This window comes from Maylandia zebra, linkage group LG19 (genome assembly GCF_041146795.1).
Source record: "Maylandia zebra isolate NMK-2024a linkage group LG19, Mzebra_GT3a, whole genome shotgun sequence".
Taxonomy (NCBI): Eukaryota; Metazoa; Chordata; class Actinopteri; order Cichliformes; family Cichlidae; genus Maylandia; species Maylandia zebra.
In genome coordinates, this window is record NC_135185.1 from 19,309,000 (window position 1) to 19,332,731 (window position 23,732).

Consider the following 23,732-nt stretch of genomic DNA (forward strand, 5'->3'; position numbering starts at 1 on the left):
TTGTATCCACTCCAAACCTTCTGCCTCTGCTGCTTCTCTACACAAACACATGGGTCAGTCCTCCTGATGTGCTGGAATAAATGAACCTGACTCATGCTATGAAGGACTACTTCTCGCCTCCACAGCTTCAAACAACAAGCTCAACGTGCCTCAGTCACCATGGCGACCAGGCTTCCTTGTCAGGAGCCAGGACCAGAGGAGAGCAGCAGGAAGCTCTGCTGGAGATGCCAAGTGATCTGCAGCAGCCTCGTTTTAAAATCAGACTCAATTGATTTAATGTTTTCTGCTCTTTTTACAGCTTTTATTGTGAACCTCGTGTGCTTAAATAAGCTGTATTATTCAGGCTATATCACTAGTTGCTCAACTGGACACCATGTTTTATGCAGCTATCAGCATTTATAAGCACAGACATCAAAAACTTCAGCATCACCAAGAGCGTAGCAGGACAGAATTGTGTCTCATTCAGCCACAGCTGCAGGATGAATGTCCATGCCAGAGTTAACACAGTTCCTGGAGATGACCTCAAGAAAACAAGCTTCATCTCAAATGATCCTTTCTCTCCTCTTTTAGCTGTGCCTCGTATCTACACGAGTGAGCTACGCTGCCCTCCAGGGGACAATAGGAAATAAGAGAACGCACGAAACTTCGTTTTCTTGCATCACTGACTCTGTGGGAAACTCCTATGATTGAAGAGGTACCCCTGAGTAACCGAGAAGCACATTCACATGTGAGATCAGCGCGGAAAGCATGAGAAAAATCTGACATCTGCGTTGGAGAAATGTGTTTCTCCAACATTAAGATTCAGCGTACGACACATGCAGACACCGAGCTGACAGGCGGGATCAAATCAGCACTGACATGCATTAAAATTCATCTGTGTTGGAGGTGTGAATCTGTCCAGTGTCCCTTAAGATCCATCCGTCTTTGAAAATTCATCCACTGAGAGGACACAGTTCATTTTTCATGTGCATCGTGCCGCACACCACTGCAAACTAAAATCATGCCTCCTATAGGCAAGAAAACACTGCAGCAGTGACGGCACTTGTAATAGCCGAGTTTCTGAGAATCACTGTAGTTTAGCCAGTGGTGAGGGTTTAGTGTCCCTATTCTCTTCTATTGCAGATCCTTAGGAGAGTATGACTATGTGGTGTTTATTGTGTCATTTTTTATTTACAGTTTCAGGAGATTACAGGAGGCAAGAATGTCACATCAAGGATGCGAGTTGAATGTAACTGATAGCCACAGTGCCTCCTGTGGAAAAGTAATTTCCATGAACATCACATCTAAAACATATACAGTGGGGCAAAAAAGTATTTAGTCAGCCACCGATTGTGCAAGTTCCCCCACCTAAAATGATGACAGAGGTCAGTAATTTGCACCAGAGGTACACTTCAACTGTGAGAGACAGAAAGTGAAAAAAAAATCCATGAATCCACATGGTAGGATTTGTAAAGAATTTATTCGTAAATCAGGGTGGAAAATAAGTATTTGGTCAATAACAAAAATACAACTCAATACTTTGTAACATAACCTTTGTTGGCAATAACAGAGGTCAAACGTTTACTATAGGTCTTTACCAGGTTTGCACACACAGTAGCTGGTATTTTGGCCCATTCCTCCATGCAGATCTTCTCGAGAGCAGTGATGTTTTGGGGCTGTCGCCGAGCAACACGGACTTTCAACTCCCGCCACAGATTTTCTATGGGGTTGAGGTCTGGAGACTTGCTAGGCCACTCCAGGACTTTCAAATGCTTCTTACGGAGCCACTCCTTTGTTGCCCGGGCGGTGTGTTTTGGATCATTGTCATGTTGGAAGACCCAGCCTCGTTTCATCTTCAAAGTTCTCACTGATGGAAGGAGGTTTTGGCTCAAAATCTCACGATACATGGCCCCATTCATTCTGTCCTTAACACGGATCAGTCGTCCTGTCCCCTTGGCAGAAAAACAGCCCCATAGCATGATGTTTCCACCCCCATGCTTCACAGTAGGTATGGTGTTCTTGGGATGCAACTCAGTATTCTTCTTCCTCCAAACACGACGAGTTGAGTTTATACCAAAAAGTTCTACTTTGGTTTCATCTGACCACATGACATTCTCCCAATCCTCTGCTGTATCATCCATGTGCTCTCTGGCAAACTTCAGACGGGCCTGGACATGCACTGGCTTCAGCAGCGGAACACGTCTGGCACTGCGGGATTTGATCCCCTGCCGTTGTAGTGTGTTACTGATGGTGACCTTTGTTACTTTGGTCCCAGCTCTCTGCAGGTCATTCACCAGGTCCCCCCGTGTGGTTCTGGGATCTTTGCTCTCCGTTCTCATGATCATTTTGACCCCACGGGATGAGATCTTGCGTGGAGCCCCAGATCGAGGGAGATTATCAGTGGTCTTGTATGTCTTCCATTTTCTGATGATTGCTCCCACAGTTGATTTTTTCACACCAAGCTGCTTGCCTATTGTAGATTCACTCTTCCCAGTCTGGTGCAGGTCTACAATATTTTTCCTGGTGTCCTTCGAAAGCTCTTTGGTCTTGGCCATGGCGGCGTTTGGAGTCTGACTGTTTGAGGCTGTGGACAGGTGTCTTTTATACAGATGATGAGTTCAAACAGGTGCCATTCATACAGGTAACGAGTGGGGGACAGAAAAGCTTCTTACAGAAGACGTTACAGGTCTGTGAGAGCCAGAGATTTTCCTTGTTTGAGGTGACCAAATACTTATTTTCCACCCTAATTTACGAATAAATTCTTTACAAATCCTACCATGTGGATTCATGGATTTTTTTTTCACTTTCTGTCTCTCACAGTTGAAGTGTACCTCTGGTGCAAATTACTGACCTCTGTCATCATTTTAAGTGGGGGAACTTGCACAATCGGTGGCTGACTAAATACTTTTTTGCCCCACTGTATATATATATATATATATGCTGGTCCTGTATGCCCACATGTTGCCATGCACAAGCCATGTTCCTCAAACCACCTACACGTGTGAAACCTCATTTCTACAGAGCAACCAAGTGTGAAATTGGATGCTGTACAGCACAAATGTATCTCTCCATCCTCTCATCTCACTTATGTCCCCCGTTCAACGTGTTGCAGATGGCTTAAAGAAAAATGCAGCTCTTTATGCATCTGAAATCGGTGGCACGGTGTACGATTTCTCATTAATCTTTATCAAAATCGTTAAGATACTGCAAAACCTAAAAAATGCAACTGGAAATACATAATACATAACTTCAGATTCTTTAAGAGCGAAGAGATTTTCCTCACGACTTTGTATTTTATCCACTACAATATGAAACTTCACTTGCAGCGCCAGCTCATCCATCAGTCACAATCACCGCCCTCAATTTGTCAAACCAACACTGCAAGATTATACAGCAGCAAACAACCACTATGAAGCAGATCAAATTTAAAGTCCCAACCTGGCAACTTCTAAAGAAAAACAAGGATATTTTTAAGATAATTGTTTCGGTTTGCACTTGTGTGGCTCATGAATCAATGCCTCATTAGGGTTAACGCCTCATTATCCATTTAACGCATCCAGCCTTCTGATGCATACAAGTGGATTCCAGGAACAGATCTTGTCATGCTCACTCACCTTCAGCTTGTGTTCGTGCTCTTTGTTTACTTGAGACAGCAGCTGGGCCTTGCGCCGGTTCAAGGCGTCGATGAGGGCGTCGCACTGCGCCACCAAGCAAGCCTCAAACTCCACACCGTTCTCCTGCAGGAAAAATTTACAAGAAGCTGGAAAAGCAAAGCATCTGAAGACAGAAAATATGCAGGAATTTGCAGCTGGAAACAAAACAACAACAACAAAGAAAAAGATGGAGGATACTTTTAAGGCCGTGTGCATCACTTTAATAGCAGGAGTAACAGTGAAATACAGGAATGACACAAGAGTTTAATGATGGGATGGATAGTTTGCTGAGATACCTCCTCCTCAGACGAGAAGCGTGAGTAAAATCATCATGATTCATGCATCAGCAGAGTAATAAACTTGACGATTACGCCTCACGCTGTCACTTTTTCACACATCTTAAGTTTTTTTTTGTTGCTCGTCACCTCCTCTCTACTCTTTTACCTCACCCTCACCATTTCACACTGCGTGACAACTATCTACGAGAGGTTTTAATCCCACCTTCCTCCTCTAATCGCCCTCATAAGCTGACCAAAGCTTTGTCTCCACATGAGCATCTAAATTTAGACCTGGTTAATGTGTTAGATGGAAGAAAATAATATAGATGAATGTGAATAAAGGGGAATTCCCATTAATGCTAATATAACCATGTGTTTCTGTAAATGTTAATCTTTATAACCACCTTTGTTTTGCATCCTGAGCTCAAATTTGATGCAAGCATCTTTTATAGTTTTATTAAGATAGTATCTTCCCATCTGGCCCTGTGCAGAGTTCAAGCCAAAGATTAGAAATTGAGAAATTCAAATGAATACAATAAGCCTTTTTGTGTCTGCTGCTCACGGCAGCCAGTGGACAGTCTGGGATCACAGAGGGGGATTACAGCTTGGTAGAAGAAAATATTCATGCAGATTATGGGTGTGTGCAAAAAACCAAACCAAACAAAAAAACCCACGTGTGTGCGTGTGTCTGCGTATACCTGGATATGCTGGACCATATTTTTTAGTTGAACCAGGAACTCTTTGGCCTCAGTGGCTCGATCTGACAGGCCGTTGAGGGCCTGGGACAGTTGACCCTGTGGAAAGAGACAATAAAGTATAATTACATGGACCTGCAGTACATTCAAATAACAGATGAAGTGCTGAATCCTCAGAATCTAAAGAAGGAAATGAATCTAAATTATAATCAGAGCCATATTAGTATTTAAAAACTCCAGGGTCATACACAAAGACTGCAAAGATCTAATGAAATATAAACTTAATTTTGGGCCAGTTCATAGTGATACAGAACATGAACCTCTAGCTTTTATTCCATTAATCACTTACTGGGTCAGAAGATTCAGTAACAATTTTGTTTATTTGCAGCTTTCTTCATTTCATTTGAAAACAAATTGCATATCTTTGTGTTTTTGGAAAAAACGTGTAATTTTGTCACCTTGGTCAGCCTTTTGAAGATTCAGCTGGGCCTTTCCCCACACAATTTTTGCATTAAATTAGATTAATGGAAACTGAAGATAACCATGTAATTGATATGCCTCGTGGACTATCAGCTGCTCTGTCACGCAACCATCCTTTTTGTAGTCCTTCATCCTTGTTGAATAGGGGCTAACAGTGGATTTTGTTGTCTTAACTTTTTAACTCAAACCCCACCTAAATATTTCCAACCCCGACATCCTGTTTTACACAACAACTAAGGCCCCAAAACTATTCCGTGAGACCTTTAACACTGACAGGAAAGACACATGGAGGCAGCCCAGCAAGAGTTATTTTGGATGCAGATTCCAGCCCTGACAGTTCATCATGTGCTACAACCCCAGATCAGAAAAAGTTGGGATGACATGCACGATGCAGACTAAAAAAAACACTTACATATTTACTTTGGCTTTTGAATGCAGACAATATGATCGACTTTATTTCATTCCTGCAGTTCAGGCTTGCAACAAATTCCCAAAAAACATTTGAATAGTAAAGCAATAAACACATATGAGACATTTAAGCACTGAGGATACCAAGCAACAAAATGTTTCAGGTGTTATTTTTTACCTTTCCTCCTGCAAACACATCTTTGTTGCATTTTTGTTGCGTTTTAAAATTCTCCACATATTTTCTACTGGGGATGGGTCAGGACTGCAGGCGGGCCTTTATAATGTGGTTTTATTTTGTTTTGTTGAAAAGTGCATAGATGTTGTTTTACTTGTTGGTGACAACAGTCTGGATGGCGTTTTTGTCTTTGGTTCAGAGCACACGGTTTCCATGTCTTCTAAACAAAGATCTGGGATACCGATTGTTGTGACCAGAACATGTTTTCATCGTCACAGATCAACATGCAGTAAAATTTAAATTTGCATTTGTGAATGTAATTGGGATTGTAGTGCTTCATAAAGGTTTCCCACAGAAATCCTTTGCTTTTATTGTTATATCAGCTGTTGACGGATGACAGTGATGTCTGAGCGACTGGGGTCACGAGTGTTCAGCGTAGGCTTCCACCTTTCCCCTTTATGCACTGAAATTCCAACAGATTTCTTTCTTCTTTGAGGAACACCATTTTTAAATATTTCTACAATTTTCTCTTGCATTTCTTGAGAAACTGGAGCAAATCTGCCCATCTTTGCTCCTCAAAGACTGCAGCAAATCAGGATCACGATCACCTGTTGACATCATGTTGACGGAAGTCCTGTGGAACGGTTGTATGCTAACAAATTAAATGAAGATGAAAAAAGAAAAATGTGAAATATCTCGGGTTCACACTGAAACGAGTGGGTTTCTTTCTTTCTTTTTTAAATGATTAACTCAAAGGCACTCAACATGGGCCGACTTACAAACAAAGCTGCTTTTGATAGCGGCTGAGAATCTGACATTTTAAAGTGTCTGAGCTTTCACCCCTGAGACAAAATGCACTGACAGCCTAATTTTCTCACACAAAATGTCATTTTCAGCTTAAAACTGAGATGATATGTACATCTATAAGCATTTAACTTTTGCACTGTTAATGTTATAGCTGGGACTCTGGTGTGTGGAGCACATATGACGGGAAATGACATTGTTGTCCGTGTGCGCTGACACAGAAACGCTTTTGAGATTAGTTTTTCATGTATGTGAAGCAAAGGCTGTGTGAACATGGAGGTGACAGGGAGAGAGGACTTGGCCTGACCCTGTGGGAAACTCATTCGCTTGAGTGAACAACCGTCAAGCTGGTGGGTGTATTGTCTTCTGGGAGTAAACGAGGGCACTGGGCCTTATCTAAGCAGAAAAGAAAAACTCCACTTCAACGCAGGAAGACAGCAATAAAACCAGCGACTAGCTGATACAGTAGAAAACGCTGTGAAAACAACTCATCACACGCAGTCTGCTCCTCTTTGTCAGCCCAGCTCGTGGAATCTGACGTTGGCCGGACGAGTGGGAATCAATCTGCAGGGGCCGACAGCTGACCTTCGACCTTGATGTTTGGGAAACCATGACAGCTGCCGTTAACATGAGTCTACTGCACTGGGGGACAGTAAGACCTGGTAACAGCTGAGCAAAGATCCAAATGTAAACTTTCTTTAATTGTGTGGGATTTCAAAAAATGTCCTCTGTGTTATTTAGGGCTGCATACTTCAACACTGCAAAGAAAAGAAATGAAAGAGAAGACTTGAAGTGTAAGTTTTCTTTCATATAAGAATAAAGTAACAACAGATTTCTATGAATTCTGAAGACCTGTTTGACCTCTTATAAGTATGTACTTATCAAACATTAGTCTAAAAAAATGGCAAACACTTCTAAAATCGGAAAGTCTCAAGAGGAAAAACTGAAGTCTTTAAATTGCTAATCCTGTCTTATCAACTAAAAGGTAATCCTTTTACAGTGCAATAGCACAACTGCAGCACATTTTGAATATTATGAAACAATGAATCCAGCAATTTGGCTCTCTTGACTGATTACCAACATTTAAGCATAAAAGAAGAGCGATAATTTACTTTATTAACCCCCAAAGGAAAATGTATTGTAGTAGCTGCAAATTCACACAAATTACTAAAAAAGCATAAACTACATAAACCAAGAAAAACTCATGCAAGCTACAAATTTAAGTAAAAGATAATAAATATATGATAAAATATGGACTATAGCTAGAATTTAAGATATTTGAATTGTTGCTATTGTAAAATTTAATGAATTTCATAATTTTCTTGTACATTTACAATGACAGGGCTATTCTATTCTATTCTATTCTATTCTATTCTACTTACTGTTATGAAATAACCCGAGCTCTTTGGCTTCCATTGAATCCACTCACACACTTCTGGTCATGTGATCATTAGCCACGACTTAACTGCTATTTTGGACATGTGACAATGTAAGGTCAAACGAAAAAGGCCTGAAACCATCTGGCAGGCAGTGGTCAAGAGGGAGGAATGTGTATTTTCTAACCTGTGGACGAGTCGTTGGTTGGCAACTGTTGGGAAATCGATTGGTGAGGGCCCCATTCGCATAGGCCTAGAAACTGGTCAGTGGTCCCCTGGCAACCACTGGTCACTAGTGAAAAATGCGTATTCCTCAACCTTGTGATTGCTTTAGTCACTAGAATATTGCTCTTAATTTGAATGAAACATACCGACTTGTCAACAACTTGTTCGTCATGTTACAATCAAGATTACAGTTTAGCCTCAGAGAGACCAGTCAGTGATAGAAAAATGAGTATTCCCTGAACAGTTATGAGCTGTGCGTGATTGCAGTTGCAGGGGAAATGATTGATAAACTACAGCCTGGTCAGGGGCTACCTGGAAACCACCTGTTGCTAGGCAAAAAATGTGCAAAAAAACCTCCTTGTGATTGTTTCGATTGCTAGCATTTCCTGTGATGATGTTTTGAATGGAGTTTTCTACAAACACTGGCTGGCTAAATTCTGAGCAGTAGCGAAATGTTGAGTGCATCACTGAGGCACAACTTTTACTTTGGAAGCAAACAATCTCTATTTCTGATTTATGTTTCATTATTTCAAGTTTTATTACCACTGGGCTAGCCAGTGACTAACGAGATCACAAGAAGCTTTTTGGTGAAGCGCCCTTTCTGTTACTTTGTGCATGTGACTTCACATAGCAACAGCCAGCAACCATGAATCACTCGCCAGCAAGTCAGGGAACACACTTTTTCCCCTAGCAACCGTTAACCAGTATAACGAATAGCTCTTCACACAACAGCGTGTTTCTTCACAACTGTAGTAAATTTACCAATTTTTTTCAGTTTTATGTTCCAGGTTGTTTCTAGGTTGAGCTAAGTGTCTTTCTTGCAGAATTTTTTTTTTAAAACTTTGTTTTGTGTACAGAATAAACAAACAGGATTTAATGAGCTTTAGATGTGCTGGTGGGCAGATTTCCATGTTTTCAGTCATCTTTATGCAAAGCTTTCCTGGCTCCAGCTTTATAGCTACTGCTCAGACATGACAGCGTTACCAATCAAACTCTTGGCAATGACAGAAATAGAAGAATTTACCAAATGTCAAAACATTCCCTTAGATAAGGAAGACATCTTCTGATTTGAATTCAAATCCACAACAGAAAAGAAAAACTTTCTTTTTTTCCAACTCACTCACTTTTTAGGACAACCCTTTTGGGTTTCTGAAATCAATCGGCTGCACTCTGCCTGGATCGCTAAGCCGCCACCATCATTTTAAGATCCTGCCAATCACACTCTGGTGACTTCATCACCGATCAGCTGGTCCTTCACACCTGCCCTTTCATCTGTCCTAAACTGGGAGCTGGTTTTCACTCTCGGTTCTCTCATTTTGCTCTCTGATACAGTGATGGATACTGTGAGAGCTCGAGCCTCGCCTAGTTAACAGTCAGCTTGCGTTTGGTGACAGAGCAGATGAAATGAAAAGCACTCGATTGTCCGGGGGCGTTTTTCCGCAGTGTCTGTTTGAGAGCCTGCAGAGCTCAGTCCTCAAAACCAGGTCAAAAAGTGCCACGAAAGTGGAGGCTGGTTTATTTTTGCACAGCTCACGGCGACTTCCTGCTCTGCGGTGTCCACGGTGCCAAGACCGGCAGGTCGGCATATGGGAAGACAGACTTTAGCAACAAATCAAGAAAGCTGAGGTCAAGTAGGAAGAAAACTTGTTGTTCGCACCTCAAGTTCTGTCGCAGATTTTTTACATTTAATGACTTATTTTTAAGTAAAAGCTAAACTATTCATGACAGGGAAAAAAAAGACTGAGGCCACATCTCTAAGGCAAATATATAATTTGCTTTGATTATTTTTTCATCCAAGTGCTCTTCATACAATTCAACTACACAAGCTGGGAAGCCATTTTCCCAATTTTGCATATAAATGAGAATGAGAAGATGGAAACAACATGGAAGCTACAAAACAGTTTATAAATTTATGGATCAGAGCTTTAAACGACATGCTGATATTTGTTTCCAGTATATTTGAAATATATTTCTTTATATCCTCCTGAGAACTAGCTTATTCATTTATGACCTCTGTAATGGACATTTGTTTCTGGTCTATATCTTTTGACATATTTGAGCTACCCTACTAAGTCCTGATGTAATAAATAGAGGATATCCTGGGCTTTCAATTGATATCTTGTGTGTTTTCGTTTGGTTTGTAGGTACTAAGTCAATCAGCTACAAATACCGAGGTTAACTGAAAAACACTCAGGTCTCTGTTGAGCCACACCTCTTAATCTTTGAATTCAGGTGTTTTCAGTCTCATAAAATCAAGAAATCAGCCAGGCAGGCTACCTTTACAAGAATTTGTGGAAGAATAACTATTCTCACTAAATTCAAGTGTGATACTGTAAAATGATGTCGTGAAATTTCATCCCTCCTAAATGTTCCACAATCAGCTGTAACAGGTAAAATTGCAAAGTGGAAGCATTTAGGGACTGCACCAATTCATTCATAAGCAGGAGACCACCTAAAGTTGCCAACACTCTGCTGAGACAATAACTACAGCGCTCCAAACCTCATCTGGCATTAACATCAGCACAAAACCTGTGTGCCGGGATATCATGATAGCATGGGTTATGATGGCTGAGCAGCTGCATGCAAGCCTTACTATTAGATAGAGTGGTGTAAAGCACACAGGTTTGGTAAAAACCAGAATGCTGCCTGACTGCATTGTACAGGTTGTTTTTCTAAAGTTGGCCTGGGCTTCTTAATTCCAGTAAAGGGAAATTTTAATGTTTCAGCTTACTGTACCAAGATATTTTGGGCAAATCTAGGCTTCCAACTTTGTGGGAACATTTTTGGCAAGGCCTTTTCCTTTTCCTTTTCCAGGATGACTGTGCCCTAGTGCACAAATCAAAGTCCATAAAGGTATGGTCGGATAAGTTTGGCGTGGAGGAAATTGACTGACTGGCACAGAGCCCCAACCTCAACCCCATCCAACACCTTTGGGATGAATTAGAGCAGAGACTGCGAGCCAGGCACTCTCATTCAGCACCAATATCTGACCTCACAAATGCTCTTCTTGATGAACAGACAAAACATTTCTATAGATTTGTGTAGAAATATTTCCCAGAATTTTGGAAACTTATATTTGCAAATGAAGGGCCAACTCAATTTTAATGTCTATGGATTAATGTGTAGGTGGCCCGATACTTGTAATGTGTGGAAGACTTGCTGATGATATCCCAAGGAGATATTTTACTTCATCCATTTGTTACAGTTTTTATTCTTGTGTTTTTGGTTTGCATGCAGCTTGATGAGATTTTCATCATTTCTAAGATGATTGATGAGAACATTTAGCGATAACTTAAAATGCACGACATTTACATCTCATCTTCCTGCATTTGCATTTTCATTGCTTTTAAAAGAGAATATATTTCACTGTCATGGCATGATTCATGCTACTGTGATATTAGTTCTGGATGATACTCTCAGAGAGACTAGGGCTTTCTAAAAGTTTCAGCTGAATCCTCTACTTACATTAATGCAATGCAACTTCAAGCTTGCCCTGGGGATAAAATACATCTTGTTCAGGGATAGTGGAAATAAAAGCATCATGCAACGTTAGACTGGAGAAGAGGATGGTGCAATGTTTTGGGATGAGCTTCGAGGGGTTGTTGAGTTAGTGGGGTGGGGGGGCTTAGGATATAGCTGCTATTTGGAAGTACTAATCATCTTATTAATTAAGCCAAGTGGGAACACGTGCATAGGATGAATAATTCACCACCAGCTCCGGGGCCATTCTGCATGTTTCATTTTCTCTCCGCGGCCGAGTGAACTAGCCAATCTGTCACAGGAAAGCGCGAATGTCAGAAAGGCATCAGAGCCATTTTGGATTAAAGCACCCACTAGGAAGTGGGAAGTGCAAGGACAGTAGGAGGAAGGTATAATGTCACTGCATAGCTCTTAAAATTAGAGAGGTAGAAAAGTAAAAACACTCCGTGCTAATTAAAAACACACATAGGCACAAAACTTTCCATCCCTGTCACTGCAAAGATAGCATTTTGAGTTCCCATAACCTACTTTCAAAAATTGTGGCGATACCTCTCTGTGAAATGCTCCGCTCTCAGTCTTAAGTACTTTCTTTAAGTACTCTCTTTATGCACACTTAATCCCGCGTGTAATACACAGTCATTTTGGCTACATACTGTAAACAGACATAAGCTGACAGAAGGTCAACTTCTGGATGACAAAGACACAAAACAAGCAAACAAAATTAAATAATACATTTTTCTCCACAGCTTCCAGATGAAAGAACGTGAAGATGAATGCAATTTTACACAGCTTGATTACTGATTGTGCTTTTCTCTACAGAGAGACCAACCGGAAACTTTAACATGAAAGATTGTGGTTGTTTACATGAGCTGAGGCAATCCTTGGAGAACTCAGTCTGCAATATTCAGCGGGCGACTTGATGATATTTTGTATCATGGGAACCTTTTGTTGTTAAAAATTTAAGCCCTGACATGTTGGAAGAGTTAAGAGTCGGCACAGATTGTGTTTCTCCTCTGTGTTTAACAAGATCCCGTACGACACTGTCTTCTGCAGGGAGAACCTAAGTGGCTGGTGCATTATTCATCGCTTAAGTCATCAATAATGCACAAGGAGCTGTTAACTATCCACACACACACACACAAAAAGACAGATAAAACTAAAATAATTATAGTAGGGGATTTGAAAGTTGCCACAGTTTCTCCATGTGACAAACTGAGTCATTGTGTGAAGGACCCTTGGGACAGCACCGCAGGAAATGGGGCAGAAGTGATCTATTCTTATCAGTGAGGCCAGCGTCTGCTGCAGATGATCAAGAGGCTTACCTGCTGGTCTAACTGAAAATGTCAAATGGATAAAATCAGGCAGAAAGTACCTGATGATTGGAAATCATTTATTTCTTTACTGACAAGTGCACGTGTGGCAAGTGTCCATTCTAGGTACTTGGATGGTATAATCTTTATGATCAAATTGCTGGTGAGCTTGGCTACACAGGGGAAGTGGAGGGACCACTAAGTAGTTTTAAACAAGTAGGAATATATGCTCAGTAACTAACCAGCAGCAGAATTATGGGCAGTGGCCTAAGCAGAGAAGCCCAGACATTCCTCTCTCTAGCCACCTTCTCCAGCTTATCTGGGGGAACACCAAGGCTTTCCTGGGCAGCCGAGAGAAGTAATCTCTCCAGCTTGTCCTGGGTCTACCCCTGGGCCTCCTCCTTGTTAGACAGGGGTGGGGAACTCCAGGCCTCAGGGGCTGGTGTCCTGCAAGTTTTAGATACCACCCTGGGTCAACACATCTGAATCAAATGATTAGTTCATTACCAGGCCTCTGGAGAACTGCAACATGTTGAGGAGGTAATTTAGCCATTTAAATCAGCTGTTTTGGATCAAGGACATGTCTAAAACCTGCAGGTCACTGTCCCTTGAGGCCTGGAGTTCCTCCACCCCTGCTGTACGACATGCCTGGAACACCTCAGCCAGGAGGCGCCCACGAGGTATCTTAATCAGATGCATAAACCACCTCAGAAGACTCTTTTTCATGTGGAGGAGTGTTGGCTCTACTCTGAGCCCCTGCCAGATGGCCGAACTCCTAACCCTATCTAAGGGACAGCCCAGCCACCCTGCTCATTTCCACAGCTTGCATCCGAGATCTCGCTCTCTCGGTCACTACACACAGCTCGTACCAGGTAAGGGTAGGGATGTGGATCGACCAATAAATCGAGAGCTTCGCTTTCACAATCAGCTCTCTCTTCAACATGACAGACCGGTACAGCGTCCACATCACTGCAGCCATGGTTCCAACTCATCTGTCGATGTCCTGTTACTGTCTTCCATTTCTTGTGAACATGATCCCGAGATACTTGGGACAGCAACTCGTCTCTGACGCGGAGTGGACACTCCACCCTGATCCAGCTGAGGACCATGCCCTCGGTGCTGCTAATTCTCATACATGCCACTTCACATTCAGTTGTGAACTGCTCCAGTCCGAGCTGGAGGCCACCACCTGATCAAGCCAACCGGAACACATCAACCACAAAAAGCAGAGATGAGATTCTGAGGTTGCGAATGCAGAATCCTTCAACCACTTGGGTATGCCTAAATATTGGCATTGTTTGTTTTTAATGCATTTTGAATCGTCGTCTTGGCATAGGCCAAAGATGCCTATGACAGTCTCTATTAGGTAGATAAACTAGTACTTGCACCTTTATACTCAAGTTGAGTACTTTTCACCCAGTCGTGCACACATTCACTTTGAGAAACACTCACTCAGACTCTGATGGATGCATCGGGTCTGATTTGGGTATTTGGTTGAGTATTTCGCCCGAGTATTTGTAGACGAACTGCTCTACCACCTGAGCCACAGTCACAGCAACATTTTGTGCCAGGTAGAAGGCCCTGGACAGTTCATCATGTCTATTTCATTCCTTTAAGCAAAAACAACCTACAGATGTCACTGAAAAGCCTGAACACTGTTTCGTAACTGGACCGTGTAACTCTTCCTATTAAATTAATCGTTCAGCTATATCCATACTTGAAGCTAATTAGACAAGACTCTGAGAACAGATTGATGATAATTACATCAGTGCCACTTCAGGGTTTGCCACTTTATGGTCAGGACAATGATGTTGATGATGCTGATGATAAATCTGTGAGTTATGCCAACAAAAACAAGGTCAGTGCACGATTTAACTTGTGCTGCCCACGTCTCAGTTTGAGCTCACTTTTTTGGTGTCCTTATTTAATAATGTGGGCTGACTGTTTCAGAGCAGCCAGATGTAGCAGAGCAAAATAAATTATGCCGTTTAAAACATTTGACTGCTTGAGCTGAAAAGAATAACTCTTTGTTTGTTCCTTTCCCAGTTGGGTCACAAAGGAGAAATGGCACTGTGGATTTTCTAGGCATTTATCTCTCTCCAGTTCCATGCCTGGAGCAAGCTATAATATTCAGACAGTCTGTGTTCTCACCCGGAGAAGTTATATAAAAATATGTCAGTGTTTTCTGTGCAAATCCGACTCATTTACCTCACTGATGAGACCTTCAGTGCGGCTCTGCCTCTCCTTCCTGCTCATTCTCTGGTTCACTTCTTCTCTTTGGGGTGTTTGGGGTCATTCATCGCTCTCATTTTGCTGCTTTCTTATCTCCCTCTTTCATTAACATTTACACAGATAATCTCTTTACATGGCAGCTTGAGGGGTAAATATCAGCGCCTTTAATGGAGCAGCATCAACCTAAACGGCTTTAAGACACTGAAGCTTACGCCCACTGTGAAAATTCATTCTTGAAAAACCTCAGGCCTGACTTTGCCCTCTGCATTTATTAGTGCTTTCTTAAACAATTGAGCAACCGTGTCTTTTATCTACACAGAGTCACTTATAAAAAAAGACATATTTAAGGGTAGTGTGAGCTGTATCACTGCACGGCGTTGGACTATTACTGAACAATGTTCTTATGCACTTACACTAACTAGACACTTTATTAGGTACACCTGTTCAACTGCTTATTAACATAAATTTCTAATCAACCAATCACACGGCAGCTCAAAGCAGCAAAATGCAACTCAATGCAATTAGGTATGCAGACATGGTCAAGATGACCTGTTGAAGTTCAAACCGAGCATCAGAATGGGAAAGAAAGGTGTTTTAAAGGATCTTGAACATGGCGTGGTTGGGCTGGTCTATTTCAGAAACTGCTGATCTACTGGGATTTTCCCACATAATCATCTCCAGGGTTTACAGAGAATGGGCCGAATGGACCAGTGAGAGGCAAAAATGCCTTGTTGATGCCAGAGGTCAGAGGAGAATGCTGGCTGCCTTGAGCTGGTAGGAAGGAAACAACAATTCAAATAACCGCTTGTTATTTGAAACAGATGGCTACAGCAGCAGAAGACCACTTCTGTCAGCCAAGAACAGGAGAATTAGGCAACAATTTGCACGTCTCACCAAAGCTGGATAACATAATATTGGAAAAACCTCGCCTGGTGTTATGAGTCTTGATTTCTGCTGCAACATGTGGATGGTAGAGTGGTTTAAACAACATAAAAATTGAGCCATCCTGCTTTTAATCAACATTTTAGGCTGCCGGTGGTGGTTCAAACTGGATAACACGCCATAAAGCTCAAATAATCTCAAACTGGCTTCTTCAACATGACAATGAGTTCAATTCAATTCAATTTTATTTATTTAGCGCCAAATCACAACAACAGTTGCCTCAAGGCACTTTATATTGTAAGGTAGACCCTACAATAATACACAGAGAAAAACCCAACAATCTTATGACCCCCTATGAGCAAGCACTTTGGCAACAGTGGGAAGGAAAAACTCCCTTTTAACAGGAAGAAACCTCCGGCAGAACTGGGCTCAGGGAGGGGCGGGGCCATCTGCCGTGAGTGGTTGGGGTGAGAGAAGGAAGCCAGGACAAAAGACATGTTGTGGAAGAGAGCCAGAGATTAAAAACAAGCAATGATTCAATGCAGAGAGGTCTAAGTTCACTGTACTCAACTGGACTTGATAGTCACCAAATCTCAGTCCAGCAGAGCAGCTTTGGGATTTGGTGGGACAGGAGATGAACAACCAGCAGATCTGCAGCAACAATGTGATGCTATCATGTCAATATAAACCAGAATCTCTGGGGAATTTTTCCAGCACTTTGCTAAGGCAGTTCTGAAGGTGAAAGAAAGTCCATACCAGAAATGGCAAGCTGTAACTAATAAAGTGTCCAGTAAGCGTATTTTGAACGAAGCCATCATGCAAAACACCTTTGAGTTGAAACATTTGTGCAATAATTAACTGTAAGCATGACACATCCTTCTCATTACTAATTAAATACAGTATTGGACAGTTTTTTTCTGCTTCTCTTTATGTGGCTGTCCCGACAGTCCGACAGAAGGGTTAAAGCAGGAAAGGACAAATAACCTGCTTCTTGTATGTGAATTTTCAAGGCTTTTCCTTCTCTCCCACTAAGTTTAACAGAAGCTCCAGGTAGCTTCTTCTACCAAGAAATTACAAGAAATTACATCAGCTTCAAGGCTGAAACAAGACTTTAAAATGTTTCCCGGCCACGTGACCTGTTCTGTCTGTCCTCATTAGCTTGCTTTTGGGGCCACCTTGAATGAGAGCTTGTAGAGCATCAGTTTGGGTTAACTTAGTGTCACTTTCTGTTAGACCTTTTTTTCTTAATAGGAGTAAAGATAAAAGATAGCACATGTGCAAACCCTCAGAGTCAAACCTCTTGATTTATCTCCCTTCCTGTAGCAGGAAAAAGAATCTGCTGCAATCTGTTACCTATTTTCTACACACACACACACACATGCAGTACATTCAGTTTGATTAATCACCTTTAATTGCCACTAAACATAATGAGTGGCAGACCGTGACTTGGATTGCATTCAGTGACCTGTTATGACATCCGTGAAGAGTTGAGGACCACTCACTGTGTAGCAATTTAACACACTGATGATACCCCTTTACTCTTTTTAATGTGATTCATGGAGATCAACACTAAAGTCCTGCCACCACATAAAACCTTCCAGTACAAAGTCACTCTTTCATTTCTGCTCTTTCTTGATGACCATTTTGGTTTAGAGTGACCAAAAGGAGAGCTTGGAGATAAATCAGGGTGTTTTATTGCCTATGAGACTAGAAGAGAAGCCAAGAATGCGTTTGAACTAATGCAGGAGGAAAGCATGTAGAGCGCAAGTAATGATCTGAAACAGCATTCATTTTTAGAACGCAGCAGAGGGGAGAAGTGTAAAGCATGTGGGGTGGATTCCTCATGGGGTCCAGTATCTTAGAGACCTTTGCTGCTTTGTACTTCAGGAAGAGGGATTTGGCTGTTATGGCAGCAGGTGGTTAAAGTCGTTTACAGCAAGGAGAGAAATGCTGCAGAAAGATGGAGAAATCACTGTTTTTCTGCTCAAAAAGACAAGAAAAAATGCAACTGAAAAACAGAACAGATCCTATTAAATGATATCACCACATTTCCAGCTCTGAAGTGTAAATGCTGCAGGTGTGGATTCGAGATCAAGATCCTTAGTGTGGTACTTTGTGCATCAGCATTAGACAGCAAAGATGAAAAATTCGCCGGCTCAGTCACAAAAGCGCACAGATCAAACAACCAAAAGCTTTGATCAGTTTAAACATGAAGGGGAATGCAAGATGTTTATGGGCATTTCTAAGGCTGTGTAAGTATATGGGTAAGCAGGACATGCTTTTTGAATACTGGTTGGTTTTTCTATGGCTACGGCAAAAACCTTGAAGCTCAAATAGTTTTCTTGAAGTTTGCAACTGTGCTGTTTTGGTTCATTTTTATTAACCCGTCTTTCCAGAGGTAGGCTTTTTGGGAAAATGCTGAAAAATGTAAAGCCTGCTACTTGCCCAGTAAGGAGAGTGAAAATTTGATTCCATAGGGGGCCAGATTCTATCATGCTGGTTTAAAGATGCTCAGGTGGAGGAAATACACAGAGCTAGGACTGTGTGCAAAATGTGAAGCTTTATGAGATGATCCATCTCTAATATTTGTGCAAGTGAAGAAGAGAAATGACCCCTAAAAAGGCACAAATCCATCATTTTCCCTTTGCAATGTAACTTAATCAACATTGTTTGATAAACCTGTGTCTGTATTTTGGCATTAGCGCCAGAAATCTAGGTTTGGTCAGTCTCTACTTCATACTGGAGGGGGGGGGAATCAGTAAATAAGCTAAAATAAGTTGAGATTTCTAATCGTTACATAGAATATTTGTTTGTATTCTTGTCATTTTGCAGTAACTATTTATCAAGATGTGAAAAAGCTTTTTCTCCCAAAGATGACCATGCTCAGCTCTGCCAACTCTGAGCTTTGAGCCATCTGTCACAGCTCCGTGGGCAGCTTCAGATGATCAGATGATAGATCAGAAATAACCAGGTGCCGTGAGATACAGTCAAAAAAAAAAAAAAAAAAAAAGTGCCACCTGCTGAATATTGGCACTAAAATTCCTGGTACCACTGATTGGTTTCTAAAAATACTATTTTTCCCATTTTACATCCAAGCATGATTACGCAGAACAGATTGGCAACTTTTCATGTGATGGAAATTTGATATGAGCGAAATGTTCGACCCCATCTGATATTCCCAGCAATTTTACAGTTGTCTATCGCATCTGAAGTGACACTCTATCTCCCTACAAGGAATGATCGGAGTGGGGTGCTTTTAAATTGTTGTTCTGGAGACATATAAAACCAGATTGCTGAGTATAAATGATGAGGACGGGGAGATAATGATGTGCTTGTGTTGCTTGTGCACCAGCACTCAATACATTCATTGTTTGGTTTTTTTTTGGTTTTATCATGGAAACCAGGAGACACCTCCACTACACAGCATGCTCCCTGTGTGTGTGTGTGTGAGTGTGTGTGTGTGTGTGTGTGTGTGTGTGTGTGTGTGTGTGTGTGTGTGGGTGGGTGCATGTGTGAGTTATATCTAGCTCTACATTCTTCCCTTCTTCATTGAAGGCTGGAGTGTGGAGGTGAGGGTTGCTGGTGCAGAGGCGTAGATAATCTCAGCTCTGCCTCTCCTGCCCACAACAACTCAGCTTCCAAAATAGCTTCTCAATTCACACCACAGGCCTGCATCTGTGCTTCACTCCCCATTCTCAATAAAGCATAGCTTCAGTGTTTGCCATGCCTAATGATCTTCAGGGCGCCTGTGAGCTGTCAAAGCACTGAAGGAATTTGATGTTGGCATCTCGTGAGACAGATGGTCATCATTTACATGGTCATGCAAACAGAAAACAGCAGCTTCTAGTTGTCCACTTATGAGGTAAAATTAAAAATGAGCCACTGCCTTTCGGGTTTGTTTGGCAGTGTTTGGCTAAAGGCAGCGTCACATGAAGCTGGACCGTGTATCAGGCAATAAAATGCATCCTCTTACTATTGTTAAACACTCATTTAAATCCAAAGCGGCAGAACGAACACCCCACAGCTCTGTACCTCTCTACCGGATGCTAAGCAGAGCTGACACGACAGCGCAAATTATTTCGAACACAGACTTGTTGCTCAGCTCAGAGGATGTTGAATCATTGCACAGAGCGGCCAAAAACATAAATAAAGACAGAAACAGACGCACTTGTAAGGGACGAAGACAAATCTTAGCACCCCGATCATTTTTACGCACGTACCTTGTGCAGTTTCCACATTGCGCCTAAAGCTTTGACCTCATGCGTGCCGTGTTTCCCTTCCTCCAAACACTGATAACATACAGGCATCTTGCACTGTACACAGTACATGCTGAGATTCTCCAGTTCGTGCTCTGTGCAAGTGGAAATTTTGCGGGGACTGGCGCGGCGACTTATCCGCCCCTGCGCCGGCGGCACCAGGCGATGCTTGGCGAGTGGACCGCGGGGAGGATGGCAGCGCAGGCGGCACGGGTCGCAGTAGAAGACGTCGCACTGCTCGCACATCACGGTGGCCTCCTTTGGACTCTTCTCACAGAGCTGACATTTGAGAGCGGCCGCTTTGCTCTGCTGATACCTGTCCACCACCCCCTCCAGCACCCTGTTCTTGGGGAACCCGCGGAGTCCCCTGTCATCCAGGATGAGGCTGCGGTGACACTGCGGACAGGTGATGCAAGAGTTACGAGGGATCGGAGTTAAGGAGCCGGGGTGCGGTAGAAGGTGCTGCTGCTGCGGCTGAGGGACAGTCGGGGGGAAAACCCGAACCCCGTTCGGTGATTTTTGGCAAGGGGTGGTCGGAGCGCTCACGAAGCCCCCGTAGGAACCGTAGCCACTGTCCGCCTCACTATACAAACTCATTTTATCCAAATCCAGGTAATCATAATCGGAGACCCCGGACCCGGAGGCTCGGCTGCTCTGTGGAGACTCGGCGTCGGGGGTCTGCACAAGAATATTCCGAGCACAGGCTAAGCAAATGTTATGGGAGCACGGCAGTATGATGGGCTCCCGGTAAAATGAGCCGCAAACAGGGCATTTTAACTCTTCCTCCATTTCATCCATGGTTGCTCCTGAGAGGTGAGAGATTCCTCCGGGGTGTGCAAATAGAAACGGGAGAAGTTTCGGCAGAGTTTCGGCAGAGCCTCGGGCTGCTCTCTGTTTGCGCGTAAACGAAGCTCCAGTCGCGTTCTGCTGTTAAAACTGCAAGTGCAACCTTGACCAAATGAAAGGCATCAACGAAAAGGAGGCATACTAACACTACTCACCAATAAGCACGCAGCGTCAGCTCAGGCTGGATTGCTATTGGACAACCAGTGGATTCCAAACAACCATTGGACAAATGAACTGTCGGCGTGAAGGTCCGTTAATGAGCTCTAGAGCGATATACACAGCAGACACTAATGCGTGTGGACATCAGTGAATGCACAGGATAATTGTTTAGAGCCTTAAAAGGAAATCAATAGAATAAAATGATTACTAAACACAATCTGAACTCAACATCCGTCCTTCATATGCTTTCATTTAACATGTGACATCTGTAAAAAAAACATTTGTCCAACCAGTGGTTAAGGAAAGAAACAAAAGCTAAATTGCAGTGATATAACACAGTTTGGGAGTATGATATAACATTAGAACCAGAGAATATTTGACATTTATATCATTACTAATTTTCTGTATTTAGTTCTCTGTAACTGCTGCACAACATAAACTTGCAAACTTGCTGTTTGAAAAGCTCCTTTCATCCGCACAGGGAGCAAAGATCACTGCTGAAGCTGAGCGAAAACATGGAAACTGACACCTTGTGAGATAAGATAAAGCAGCGGCTCTCAAATGCACTCCAAAGTGTTTTTTTCCTTGAGTATCCAGAGCCTCTTTATTTCTCTGGCCAAATACCTCAGTCATTTTTGAGACATCCATGGCAACGTGAGCAGCTAGTCTTCAGTGAAGCTGTTGACCGGGAAATGAATTGGAATAATCCCATTTAAAAGAATACTTTTTTCTCAGAGGCCCAGAGGGCGACATGAGGCCACTTAGTGTGATTATATTAGCATATTTCCTAAGAAAGTTTGGGAATAGAAATGGCATTAATTAGGAAATTTTTGTTAAACATAATCAGTTTGTCATAGTTCCAGATAAATATGTCAAACTTGAGTGTGAACAACCACACAATCACATACACAGTTGCATTTTCAGTGCATCACCTGGAAAATGGAAAACGGAGTTTTTGAACATCTCTTTTGCAACACTGTCAAAGAGTTGTTTAATTTCTGCCAGAGCTTCCTGTGCTGTCAATGTTTCTGCCCATTATCATCTCAGATTCGTGAAAATATACAACAAATGGTGAGTTTATCCCTGCAAATGCATCCCTGGATTAAACCAAATACAGTGTTGACTTCAACCAAATGTTTGTAACAAGTCCATTAGCTATTTTTGGATGCATGCTCGCTGCCTCCTCTGGCATTATGGCGTTGTTCTCTGTGTAATCTCCTCATTTGGGGGCTACAGTGCAGCTTCCTGTTTGAGTAAATCTTTACTTTGTATTCTTTCTTTCTTTTTTTTGTTCTTCATTGCCAACACTCTCTTTCTGCCAGGACACACAGGCCAGGCAGCTCTCACCGGGAAATCTTCACAGATTTCTTTTTACTTTTCATGGATCCCATCCCAGAATGCTCCTGTGTCTGTGATCGTTCTGATGTTTTTAGTGACCTCATGTGCACCAACATGGGAGAGAAAAGACAACAGTACCAAGAAACCATAACCCCCCCCCCCCCCACAAGGTCAAGTTATGGGAGAATATAATTCTAATTATAAAACAATTATTAATTATAGAATAGAATAAAATAGAATTCAACTTTATTGTCATTGCACATGTCACAGGTACAAGGCAACAAAATGCAGTTTACATCCATCCAGAAGTGCTTTAGCCATGATATAGATATATTACAAACATATATTAGCTATAATATAGATATGTGAGTATATTACAGAAATGGGTCTATTATGGTATGTTATAATGTACACAGTATGAAGGTATGTTATGAATATGCTATAACTATAAGTATGTACAGGCTATGAACAGGATATAAATATGAAAAACTATACAGAAATATGAGATATACAGCTATACAGAAATGTGAACTATGCAAGTAATAAACAGTTGTAGAATTAAAAATTATCGTATTGAACAGAATGATTATTTATCCAGAATTATACAGTAGTGCAGTTGAGATAAGTGAGATATGTGGATAATTTCTACAGAGGCTATATGAAGTGCAAGTGGTTGAGAGTGGTGGTTCAGTCCATGTTATTATTGTGTGTATGAGGGTACAGTTGTCCGTTGTGTGTGTGTGTGTGTAGGTGGTTGTGGGTGTGTATGTCCAGTCCATGTGTTTAACGTGGGTCAGATGTCAGGAGGCAGAGTTCAGGAGTCTGACAGCTGTGGGGAAGAAGCTGTTCCGGTTCCTGGTGGTCTTAGTCCACCAGGTACCGGATTCATAATTCATAATTATCAATGATGATCTAATCTGAATTGGTTATTTTTTCAGAAATAACTGATGAGCATTGAAGAGTTTTACTTAAAGATAACAGCTGCAGATTTTAATTCCCATTACTCTTATTGCTAATTCTTTAAATACCCAGCAATATCCCAAACAGCAGGCCCATCATTTTCAGTGAACAGAAATTAAATCTAACTTCTAATAAACCTCCAATGAATGCTTTGAAATCATCTTTCTTCTCACAGTTCATATCAGTGAGTATTTAA

At 41.9% G+C, this 23,732-nt stretch overlaps 1 protein-coding gene across 6 annotated transcripts in view; it reads right to left on the reverse strand.

Moving 5' to 3' along the window:
* The window catches only part of trim9 (tripartite motif containing 9), a 45,684-nt gene extending 24,477 nt beyond the window's left edge, over positions 1-21,207 (reverse strand). For 3 of the 6 annotated variants that reach the window (XM_004540048.6, XM_004540047.6, XM_004540046.6), the window contains exons 1-3: positions 20,198-21,205; positions 4,609-4,704; positions 3,594-3,716 (exon numbers count right to left, since the gene is read on the reverse strand). In XM_004540048.6, the coding sequence (XP_004540105.1) occupies positions 3,594-3,716; positions 4,609-4,704; positions 20,198-21,031 (1,053 nt within the window). In that variant the 5' untranslated portion in view covers positions 21,032-21,205. Of the gene's footprint in view, positions 1-3,593; positions 3,717-4,608; positions 4,705-20,197 lie in introns of all 6 variants that reach the window. The other 3 variants (XM_004540050.6, XM_004540049.6, XM_076877441.1) reach the window with 2 other exon arrangements.
* Between the last annotated feature and the right edge of the window lie 2,525 nt (positions 21,208-23,732).